Source organism: Gekko japonicus, unplaced genomic scaffold (genome assembly GCF_001447785.1).
Source record: "Gekko japonicus isolate JY-2015 unplaced genomic scaffold, Gekko_japonicus_V1.1 scaffold1544, whole genome shotgun sequence".
Taxonomy (NCBI): Eukaryota; Metazoa; Chordata; class Lepidosauria; order Squamata; family Gekkonidae; genus Gekko; species Gekko japonicus.
The window spans coordinates 339,069-351,218 of record NW_015173180.1 but is presented as its reverse complement, the minus strand read 5'-3'; the positions used below and the strand labels follow the sequence as shown (position 1 = coordinate 351,218).

The following is a 12,150-nucleotide window of genomic DNA, read 5'->3' as shown; positions in this document are numbered from 1 at the left end:
ATTATTTGAATTTAATTGTTGTATTGTTGCCACTGTTTATTGGAGCATTATTAATTGAGGCAAATCAGTGATTTATGCGGGGATGGTGCATCCATGGCCTCGCCCTGGTTATTGCACAGCCATATCGTTGTATTATCTGAGTAGGGAGAAGGGAACGCCATGTCCCATGAGTTGGAAATGAAAGCCAGTCCATGAGCTTGAGCAGAGATAGCTGGTTGTGGACAAAATAGGACAATTCATTTGAGCAGTGCTGTGATATAAAGTAAGGTGCTAAACAACTACATTAAGTTGGAATGTTTTGCAAGACTAACTTTTGGAAGCTCGTTTATTGCAGCGGGGTGTGTGTGTGTGTGTGTGTGTGACTTAATTAAAAACCAGAACAAGAATTGCAAGCAGTGTGTCTGAAACAATGTGTCTTTCTTTCTTAAGCCACTGACATAAATCATTATCTGTATGTCCTACAGGTGGAAAGGCATGTCCTCCTAGTCTTGCATTACAAGACTATCGCTTGTGCAATGACCACTCTTGCCATCAGGTCTACTGGGAAACATCTGCATGGAGTCCCTGCTCGGAAAATACCTTGATAACTGCTCTGAATGCTACAATTTACTGGAATGGTGAAACTACTTGTGGAGTGGGCATACAGACCAGGAAGGTCTTCTGTGTGAAGAATAATGCTGGCCAGGTCCCAGCCAAAAGGTATCATTCATCAGTATATACCATTGGAGAAAACTTGTTGATGTTCTTTGGTTTACGCTGGATGTACAGTGTGAGGCAGATAAATAAGCTCATGAGTTCAGCTCCCTGGAGACCTAAAATAATCAGAATAAAATAGTCTGTGTACCTGGAAGGTGTGCAAGCCACCACTACTAGTCCCTCTCACTGTGACAGCTTGTGTCATGCCCTGGAATTGGTTGAACAAGATAGTTTATTAGGCTTCAGGAGGCAGAGGAACAGGTAGTTACCCTTTGGGTTCATTTTCAAGATACATCGATCACTTTGGGTTGATGGAATAATAAGTTTCAATACAAGACCATCAACTGGTAATGTAAAAATTAAAGGAAAATGACTCTGACATGTAATGTAACACAAATGGATGTAAAATAACTGTGTACTACTTTTTTTTTATAAAATAATAAAACTTTAAACCAGGAAAGACATCAGGTGGCTGCAGAGAAGACGCATATTGTTGAGCTGTACTTCCTCCCCGTTTCCAGAGAGGACAGTGGGAAAATGAAGCTTATCCTTGGCCAGAGTAGCTACACCCAGCTTTGTTTAAAACTGTATAAAATAATTTTATTTGACAGCAGCAGCTCTTTCCAAGTAGGCACAAGGGCACAAGTAGTTGCTACCATATTAAGTGATGGGGTACAGTTTTAATCAAAGTGAGTGGATGGTTTTTGGTTTTAACTTGTTTTTAATGGTTGTACATTGCCCAGAGCCTTGCATCATAGGGAATGGACAATTTTATAAATCAAATTAACAACAACAATAATAACAATCTTGTGAGTGATCATTTTCTATTGATCTTAATTCTTCAGGTGTGGCAAGGGGATAATACAGGAACTAAATTTAATCCACACAGCATATTGAAGGATTACAGGGTTGCCAGGTCCTCTTTGCGCCCCAGCGAGGGAGCTATCCAGAAGTGCAGGGGGCGGGGTGATGACATCACACAGAAGTGACGTCATCATGCTGGGGGTAACACTCTAGTATTTTGGACAAAACTCTATGGTTATCATAGAGTTTTGCCGAAAGCACTAGAGCGTTGCTGGACTGGAATACTTTTTAACACTTTGCATTGTGAGTGTTAAAGGGTGGTTCAAGGATAACATTCATTTTGATTCCAAGATAACTCTGTGTCACGATGGGCTTGCCTCTAGGAGTGGTGACCAGTGTTCCCTCTAAGCTGAGTTAGTGTGAGCTAGGTCACAGTTTTTAGGCTCCGGCTCACACACGTTGGTCTTAGCTCAGGAAGGATGGCTCCAGAGCAAACTAATTGATGCCGTAGCCAAATCGCTTGCTCACAACTTTAATGGCAGTAGCTCACAAAGTAGAATTTTTGCTCACAAGACTCCACAGCTTAGAGGGAACATTGGTGGTGACAGTTAAATCTGTTTCCATGAGTAGACCTCTGTATGTGCTAGAATCTCTTTCACAGTTCATGTTTGCCAGTAGTACCATAAAAAGAAATGACAACATGCCAACAGACCAGAAATGAAGACGTTCCCACAGACTGCCGGATGTGGAGTATCTGATATTATTTGGGGCAAAAGTGGAGGAGAGGCATGCGAAATGAGTACGTTTTAGTTTCATACCAATTTCCCACAAGCAACTGCGCTGCTCTCGCTCTTCCCTTCTCTCAATTGTATTTGTCAATTTCCCACTACTTGCTGCGCGGCTGCATTTTGACCCGCAGCATCCCCCGATTTTCCCCACATCTTCTCTATCTTGAAAAACAAGGATGGAGAAGACGCGGGGGAAATTGGGGGATGCTGCGGGTCAAAATGCGGCTGTGCAGCAAGTAATGAGAAATTGACAAATACAATTGGGTGAAAGGGACGAGCGAGGGTGGCGCAGCTGCTTGTGGGAAATCGGTTTCAGAAAGAACTAAAGCATCAAATGGCACTGTAGAGGTGGAATATATGGGAGAACAGGGGACTTCATATGTGTAGAACCCTGCCTGACCTAATAAACAGGAAGTTGCTTGAATGTTACCAACCTGCCCAAACTACTTATTTATTCCAATATTTATATCCCACTTTCCCCTGTGACTCACAAATCATACTGAAAAACATAAAAGAGGTGTGCAAAAAAAAACCACACTGATTTTTTTTTCTGGCTTCATTAATGCCTTCTCAGTTTACTTGTGAGCGGAAGCTAAAAGTCCTGAGCTGCTATCTAACGTTTTGTGTGCCAGTGCCCCCTAGCACAGCTTAGAGGGACCTCTGATTGTAGGTTATGTTCCTTGAGATGGACAGAGGAAACAACAAACAGCATAGCTGAGATTTATTCAACTTCAATTTGTACTCAGTTGAAAGAGGGTATCAGGCCATTATCCTAACTAAGTGGTCTATTTACGCTGTTTTGCCCATGATACACTAAGTCTTTTGGCACAAGAAATGTTATTTACCACATGTGGGTTTATGACAATTGCCGCACATTGAGATGTGCAATGGAGTATGTCCTTTGACAATTTAGAAAGTATAATATCCCAGGGGAATTTGGAAAATTATCTTTCTTTGAAATGTAACTATAAAATTATAGTTATGACATACTGGGGGGGGGGAGCACAGTTTGATGGTGGCTGGTCCAGGCTTATTGAATCAATTGAGATGAACAGTGTAACTGCCTTTTGATCTATAATATCCAGTGGACTAAAGAAAGACTGACCTTTATTTTTCATACATCCATGAGTGTGTGGGAGAAATATTTTGCAGATCCGTACAAAGCCATTTTGGAGGAATCTGGTAGGCCTGAGACTAATTTGTCATCTCTACCTAATTGGCCACCAGTATCCGATATTGAAATACATGTATTGATTCAGTCTTTTTCTTCTGGCAAAGCTCCTGGACTTGATTATGCCCCTCCTGCGCTATTTAAATCCAACCTTGACGGGTGGGCGGATATTTTGTCCCTTATTTTTATCCAGGTTAATATAAAAGGCTACATCCCTTCATATAAGAAAGGTAATTGTTGTGATAATACAAACTATAGACCGATCAGTCTCTTGCCAGTTATAGGCAAGATTTATGCTAAACAGCTACTGATCAAATTGATTTCATGGATGGATGAGCAAGAAAACATGGGCTGTGAACAGGCAGGTTTTTGTGCTGGTGCCTCAACAATGGATCATTGCCATGTTCTTTGTTTCCTGTCAGGGGGGGAAATCCCATTTTTCAAAGGGCTACCTGGCAGTCACATTTATAGATTTAAAATCTGATTTTGATACCATTTCTTTGGGACATCTCTAGAGAAAATCAGAGTGCACCTCCATTGATCAGCGGGTATTAGCTTTGATTCTCAATCTTTATTCATACTCGCATATCTATATTTGGTGTGGAGAAAAAGGAGAGCTGTCAAATAAAATTACACTGCAATGTGGACTGCGTTCCTGCTCCTCAGTTATTCAATCTGTATTTAAATGATCTGAAGAAGCATCTCTTGGATCCAAGTTTTCATTCTCCATCGTTGAACAATCAAAGTATACCAGTTCTGTTGTATGTGGATGATACATTGAGGCTGATCTGAATTCCGGCTGGTCCAGAATGCGGCAGCGCAGGTCCTGACGGGAACACCATGGACTCGACATATTCAACCTGTTTTGTGCCAGCTGCACTGGCTCCCGGTGGAATACCCAGTCAGGTTCATTCTCATATTTCATGGTACCCCCATATCTCACATTCCACCAGACTGGCAATTCAGTCAGCTGCAGCCATATCACATTAGCCGTTGTGGCATATGTGGCAAAGATTGAAGCACATTTGCTGTATGGTGTGTCCATTTGGATTGAAGGGATTGAGGCTATATCTGATAATTTTGATAAGCCACTATTACATTTCTTATGTATGGTTGTAGATGCCCCTAAATGTGCCTCTGGACCTTCCTTATGGGCAGAGTTAGGTAAAATTTCTTTGGAGGCAATAGCATGGATGAGAGCCTTAAAATATTGTGTTAAGATTCTGAAATCTGAACTGGGTTACAGTTTATTACCTCTCATTCATAATGACTCATGTATATAATTATGGGATGAATTAATGGACTTAAAATTCATTACTTTAAACTTGCCAAAAGACACAATAATGTGTCTACTTACCAATGAGGAATATAAATTAATAAAGGACCGTATTACCGAATTGGACTCCAGTAGTACATATTTACATGCTCAATGACTGTTCTACCATTGCACTTGGACTGTCCTTCCATCAGAAAATCCCACTGTATTTTTAGAAATTGATGGTTCTGAAGCTGTGGCGAACCTTTATGTTGGCACACATTGTTTCTTTACCTTCTGCAGTATTAAATGGAAGATATTCATGGACACCTTATTCAGATAGAATCTGCTAGTGTAGTTTTGAGGCTATAGTTCACATTGACTTTGATTGCCCCCTGAGAGCAGAAGCTAGGAATAAATTCCTCTTGCCCCCTTTTCATCTTACTATTTTGGTTTGGTTGCTCTGTTTCAGGCCATGTGGCTTTTTAACAGAAGGAAAGGAAAGAAAGAAAAGAAAAATCTGTTTGGACAAAATGTAGCCCTGATCCACAGACGTAAATATCCACAGGTGGGGTCAAACTTGACAAATAGATATATAGATAGGATTACTGAGCAGCAGGTTGTATTCCATGGCAATTTCATGGCAATACAGAGGCAGATACAAATTGGCCATCAAACTTCCCAGAGACTCCTCCCTTAGTTCATTCTCCTTCCTAGTCTCACGCACCACCTGCAAAAGAGTTGTGTCTCACTTTTGGATCCTGATCCACAGCTTGAGATTTTTTTGGGGGGGTGTCTTGTGTTGCAGCTGCTAATTTGAATTCTATTTTTGCACACATTTCGGATACTGTTGTAAAAGAATGCGTATTATTTTATGGTATTTTTACTGATTTTCTTGTGTGCTGCTATGACGATCTTACACTCTTCGTCACACTCAGGATTTTCCTTTCTGTCTTCTTTCTTGCTCAGCAGCTCCTTCTCTCTATTTTCTTTTTATTTGTTTGTTTATGGCTGTCCCACCCAGTCATTCTCATATATTTGTGTGTGTATTTATATATTTCAATATAAAAAAATGTTTTATTTAACTTGGAGGAGAAACGGTCAGGTGGAAACAGGTGTAGAGTGTATTAGGTGAACAGATAATAAAAGCGAGGTAACTTGGTTATCACACAAGCATCAGATAATTTGTTGCCAACAAGTACATGTTTCTGCTGTTCAAAAAGGTCTTTAAAACTTTTATTAGAGAGGCTTTCTTTTTAGTTTCTGCTTAAATACTCAAGCACAAGTTTCTGAGTTTCACCAATACGTAAAGTTTAGAAGGAAGGAACATACAACCAAGTTCCCAAAATCCATCTTTATACACAGACCCAGAGTCACTTCTGTTTACTAGAAACTATTTCCTTTTTCCCCCCTTGAATAAGGATCCTCCTGGATCTTTCGCTTCCTTCCCACTCCACAGTCAGTGCTTCTTCTTCTTCTTCTTCTTCTTATTATTATTATTATTATTACATAACATTTCTATACCACTCCTTCCCGGAGGCTCGGAGCGGTTTACACATATATATTTAATCGCCTAACTAGGGCCACATACATATCGGGAGATGGATGCCTTACCAGGCACCTATGCAGCATAGGTCTTTCTGTGGTGGGGTCTTGCTAGGACCAGGCGGTAGTGTCCTTCGGCGGAGGTCTTTTTCCGTCTCTTCGGCTCGGCTTCCTGGGATGGTCGTTTTTTTTTATGGTGCGCGGCTGCACGATGAGGTCGCAACTGGTCTCTGTCCCCGAGGCTCCGACCTTGCTTATGTCACCGTGCCTCCACGCCGCCTCCAATCGCCTCCCGAGTCGCCTGCCGTCTGCTGCCGATCCGTCGCCATGTTCTCATCGATTCACTGCATCGTTCAGCTGCCGCCACTGCCCTTTAATATTGGAGGTAGGGTAGGGTGCCCCCCCACTCTTAAGGAGTGGGTACCCATTTTGGCCAGCACATATTCAACCTTTTCTGTGCCAGCTGCACTGGCTCCCGGTGGAATACACCTTCCACTCAAAGGTTCTCAGATTCTGTTTGGCATTAACCCTTGATGGTCCATCACAGCTGGTTCACGAAACTATGGTTGTAGATGGAATATAAGTGAATTCGTAATGCATAGCCTTCAGAAATTGCCAAGAAATCCCTGAATTGATCAAACATCTCTATGTTATAAAAGAAGACTGAGTTCTTGTGATAACTGATGAAAATAAAAGACTGCCAGTATGCCAGATAGCCAGTGGGATGGTGGCCAGAGTGTCAGATTCATACTGAAGACATCTGGTCTCAAAACTCATCTCAGCCATGCATCTCACTGGGTGCATTTGGCCAGTCCTGTATCTCACTGTAAGCTACCTCAGTGGGTTGTTGAGGATAAAACTGAAAATGTAGAGCCTTTAAAATTGATTAGCCGATTAGTAGATGGTAGATAGATAACCTTTATTGGCATGTAGATTAGCTGATTTAAAAAACAAAAATAACCTATTATTCCAGAGTTTTCTTTTCAGCAGCATGATTGTCTTTTTTTGGTTGGTTGGTTGGTTGGTTGGTTGGTTGGTTGGTTGGTTGGTTCGTTCGTGGGTGGGTGCGTGGGTTCTTGGGTGGCCTCTAGTTCCAAGGTACCTGAAGGACTACCTGCTCTCATATCACCCATGTTGAGATTTAAGATGGATGAATGGGGATTTCTTGGGGAAACTTGAATTTAAGATTGGCAGAAACTCTCAGGAGGACTTTTTCAGCCTCCGCCTCCAGGCTGTGGAACTCTCTATCTCAACAAACAATGCTAACGCCACTTCTGTAGGTCTTTGGAATAAATTTGAACATATATTATGTTTAGAACTGTGAGTTTTGAGTATGTTATTGGCAGCATGCAAATTGTCTAAAATCCTATTAATGTCAAGTTTGGGTGCAAGGAGAGATGGTGCTACCTGCAATCCTGCAGGAACAAGAAAGGGAAAAAAAGGGAAAAAAACCAAACCTAACAAAGAATTCCAAAACTAAACAAAGGTTTAGTGGAAAGGAGGGCCAATATTAAAACCTATTCATAAAAAGAAGTACATGTATTTATTGATAATATCAAATTAAAACATATATAGGGGCCCAATTACAGCCAATATACATAATTCATAATCATAACCAGGGCTAAAACAAATGACCTGACGCGTTTCGGCCGGATCGGCCTTCCTCAGAGGTCATACAATTGTGGCTAGATGGTAAGTAGTTACACTCATAAAAACACAATCAAAAATGTATGCATAATACAATTTCAATTAGGACCATAAAGAAAATTGTTCAGTAGAAAAATAACCAGGCACCAAGTAAATATGCACATACAATCTTTTTAGTGCAATCACTAGCCCAGTAGATATAAAAATTCAACCAATGGTCCACAAATAACCTTCTTGGATTGTGTTGCCACAATAAGCACAAATAATCCTGTCATTACACACAGTTGCGGTTTTGTATGGATAGGGCAACATATGTATTTTCGAACTTGGATTAATGCAGTTTGAAATCCAGATTTATTGCAAGTACATGTTTGCATGTATCAGAGTTGGAAAATATTCATGTTGCTCTGTTCATACAAAGTGGCAGCCACATGTATCAGGAACATAGCCGGTCACGTGATCTCTGCTTTTGCAAGACATGAGTGCTATAACTGTAATAACTGAAATGAGTTTAAATAAAGAACAAAAAAAATAAACTTGTAAGAAAACATCCTTGTACTTATATGAATGCCTTTCGACTACAGTCAGGATTCAAACAGAAACATCCTAGTATATATTTTGGAGAAGTATAGAGATTAATCTAGCATTTATTGACTTCTTCTGAAAAGAAAAGGCACATCCAGCATATGCACCATGCTGTCGATTGTATCAAGGTTACCCTGTGGGGTTTTTTTGAACATATTTAGCACTGTGCATGACCTAACCTTCTGCTTTGCTTTAGTAGCTCAGAAAAGTGAAAAGCACAGATGTTTCCCCAAATACTTTTTTTGAAAAGCAAGATATTGCTAATTACTTTTTGCACTGTTAATGAGTCTCCGGAATTACAACCTACTTTTAATTCCTATTGTATCCCTCAGAACAGTTCTGCTAAAAATGAGCAGACTGTGTTGACTTCAGTAAAATTAATAAAAATTCTTTAGGTTAATGAGATTAATTAAGTGAGAAACTGGACTGTCTAGTGTCCATTGACAAGCAGGAGGTTTCTCAGCATTGCTTTATTTCATTTAAGTGTCATACATACATAGTTTAAAACCTATTTTCTTTTTCCCTGATGAAGAAGACTCAGGAGAGGAATACTGAGCTTAAGGGGTAAATAAAATTATTTGGACTGAATATCAGAATGGTTTGATAAATCAGAGAGAGTCTTAAAATTGAAGCATGATAACAAAGTACCTCAAACACATTTGGAAATTTTGGAAAAAATGTGATTTTACCTATTGCAGCCTTTTATCAGATTACACTATATTTATTCTGCAGTGTACCTGTGCAGATGGAGATAAGAAATAAGAGTCATACTAAGAGCAGGTATGGATCAGGGAGGCACTGTAGGATGGAGCTGGGTGTCATTTTCAGAGGTAGTGCTCCCTTTTCTTTGCTCTGGCATCCCATGAGACTAGATTGGAATGGGGGTTAGTTACTCCAGTGTTAATCATATAACTGAACCTGTCATAAAACACACTGTAAGTGGATAACTGCCATCTCTGCTTGGATTACAGAACAGCCAGACTCTTAAATTAAGAATTGGGGCTAAGGGCTCTACAGATGAAATCTGGTAGATTCATTTTATCTGCAGATCTCTTAAGTACTCACATCTCAAAGGTTTAAGATATTTTTCCTTAGCATATGATCCGATGAATAAGGTCAAAACTCTTAAAATCCATTGAGAGGACAGTGTACAAATTCACTTCTTTGGGGAAGTTGCTTCACAACGCAGAGTTGCGGTCCACTTAAAATTGAAATTCAAAATTACTAACTTAGAACAGCACTATAGAAAGGGTAGTGGAACCAACCAGCTGTTCAAGCCTATCTCATTTAACTGTCCTCCGTATGACAATACCTGTTTCATATAACTTTTGCCCATGCAAGTTTCATTATCCCCAGCTTAACCTCTTTGAGTGCTCAAAAGGGACCATTCCTTTCATTTTCATCAGTGGAAAACCTGATTGGATCCATCCCAGCAGTTTTGTAGTGTACATCATTGATTAAGATGCATAACCAGGCACGTTACGAAGTCAGAAATCTAATACTTCAGCAAAGATGAAGCATTATGATCATGTAACACCCACTAACTGAAGACATTTGGCTCTGGTTGGATAGAAGAACTTTTCTGGCAGCTAGAGCTGGGATTCAGAGTATTTAATTATTTAGCTCACTTTTTTCCTGCCATTCCTCGGAGGAGACCAGAGTGGCATACATCTGTCCCCCCTTCCCCATTTTACGCTCACAGCTGTTGCCAAAGCAGGCTCTTGGACTGCTCCGGTCAAATTAAAACACACCACAGCCAAGGATGCAAGTATCAAGGGAAAGACTTTTATTCCAGAATGAAAAGGGAACAGGTTAGCAAAAAGCCAAAGAGTTCAACGTTATTCTGGGTGTTGCTGGGTCTTATACCCTTCCCAGTGTCACTCACAGCTGTGCCACTGTAATATGATTTTCATTGTTCAACTTTTGGTACATGCACAGTTCTTAGGTTGCCTATTGCTGACCATGCTACTTTTTTTCTACATTCTACGGTTGCACATCCTTTTTAGATAACACGTATTCAGCCGGACAAAGCAAGAGTATTCATCATGAATACATGTCTCCTGTGTTATCAGTAGGGCTACAACCAGTTATGACTCTAGTAGAAAAAGCCCAGCAGGAACTCATTAGCATAATAGGCCACACCCAACAGCGGAATCTCATTAGCAGATTAGGCCACACACCCATGCCTTCCCTTGGGGAGCCCGGGTAAGCCTCCCCCGGGAAGGGAAGGCAGTTTAAACTGCCTTTCCTTGGCTAGCATAATTAGGCCACACCCCTGACAGCACAGCTTATTAACATATAAGGTCACACCCCCATGCCTTCCCTTGGCTTGCCCAGGCACCCCACGGCTGTGGGGAGCCCGGGCAAGCCAGCCCTTGGACAGGCCAGGGAAGGCATGGGGATTTAAATGCCTCCCCGATCCTTCCAGGGGCCCCCCTGGCCCGCCCGCCTCAGAGTCACTGTGGGGGGTCGCTCTCCATGCCTGCCCTCTGTAGCCACGCACACAGATGTTTTGGCTGTAGTGGGCGTGGCCAACTCTGAAGCCAGCCGGAACTCTGTCCTGTGCGTTCCTGCCCAAAAATAGCCCTGACTCTAGTCTACAAATCAAGGCAGTGGACCCCAAGGGAAAACAACAGGAGTCAGGTCTTGTGGAAGCGACGAGAAGTATTGTTCTATTCCGCCTGGGCCACATAGCCACCATGCAAGGTGTGTTGATCTGGGAGGGAGACTGGCCCCTGTGAGCATCACGGCACAGTGGGGATCTGAATCTGTATCTCCCACATCTGGAATCAGAGTCTTCCAGATTCCAGTATTTTAAGCCACTATACTTGGCCGATTTCTGCCACAGATAAGTGAGACAATAACGTAATGGAATCAAAACCATCTCAGTGGGAAGCTGCCTCTGTGGGGAATCATAAAAGAAACCATTCATCCTAAAGCTAATAAAACCTCAAGGAAACGTTGGGACTAAAATGTATATGTAAGTAGAATCACAGCCAGGCTTGTTCTAGCAGAAACGTGTGGTGGGAAGTGCTGTCAAGTTGCCGCTGGCTTACGCCGACCCTGTAGGGTTCTCAAGGGAAGAGGCGTTCAGAGGCGGTTTGTCTCTGCTTAACAACCGGGTCTTCCTTGGTGGTCTCCCATTCAAGTAGAAGAAACATTTCTATGTGCATATAGATACTAGGAAGGGAAACTAATTGATTTTCCCTTTGAGGTTTTGTTGTCAGAAAGCAGGAGTTAGGAGTAGAAGGGAGCTGCCTGCCATCCGGTCTCCTGTGAATGGAGCAGCATTTTTCATATTCCAGAGTAACTGTTACAGTATGTGAGCCACTGATTTATAGCCATCATTCTGTAACTGTAATAAATCAGATTTATCAAGAGGGTGAAAACAATGAAGGCTCTCCTTAAAATGCTATGTGAGTGGTGTATAATACGAGCAGGCATTGGGAGTGCCATTCTGCCGACCCGGTATGCCTTACGACAGCTGTAATGAGAGCCGACAGGGCCAATCGGCATTGGCTTTTCCCTCCGTTGTTTTACCAAAGGTGCAGCTCGAAATCACATTCAAATACCCCAGAGCACCGCCCTACTGAATGAGAAGTCACCCCTGAACGGCCATAAATCTATGCAGAAGGTACCATAAACCCAACGATCAAAGA

General features: G+C 41.6%; 1 protein-coding gene across 1 annotated transcript in view; it reads left to right on the top strand.

Annotated features, from left to right (window-relative positions):
- Positions 1 to 12,150, top strand: part of LOC107119948 (thrombospondin type-1 domain-containing protein 7B-like) — a 419,856-nt gene that overhangs the window by 99,143 nt on the left and 308,563 nt on the right. The window contains 1 exon segment of the mRNA XM_015422578.1: positions 465 to 699. Within this exon segment, the coding sequence (XP_015278064.1) occupies positions 465 to 699 (235 nt within the window).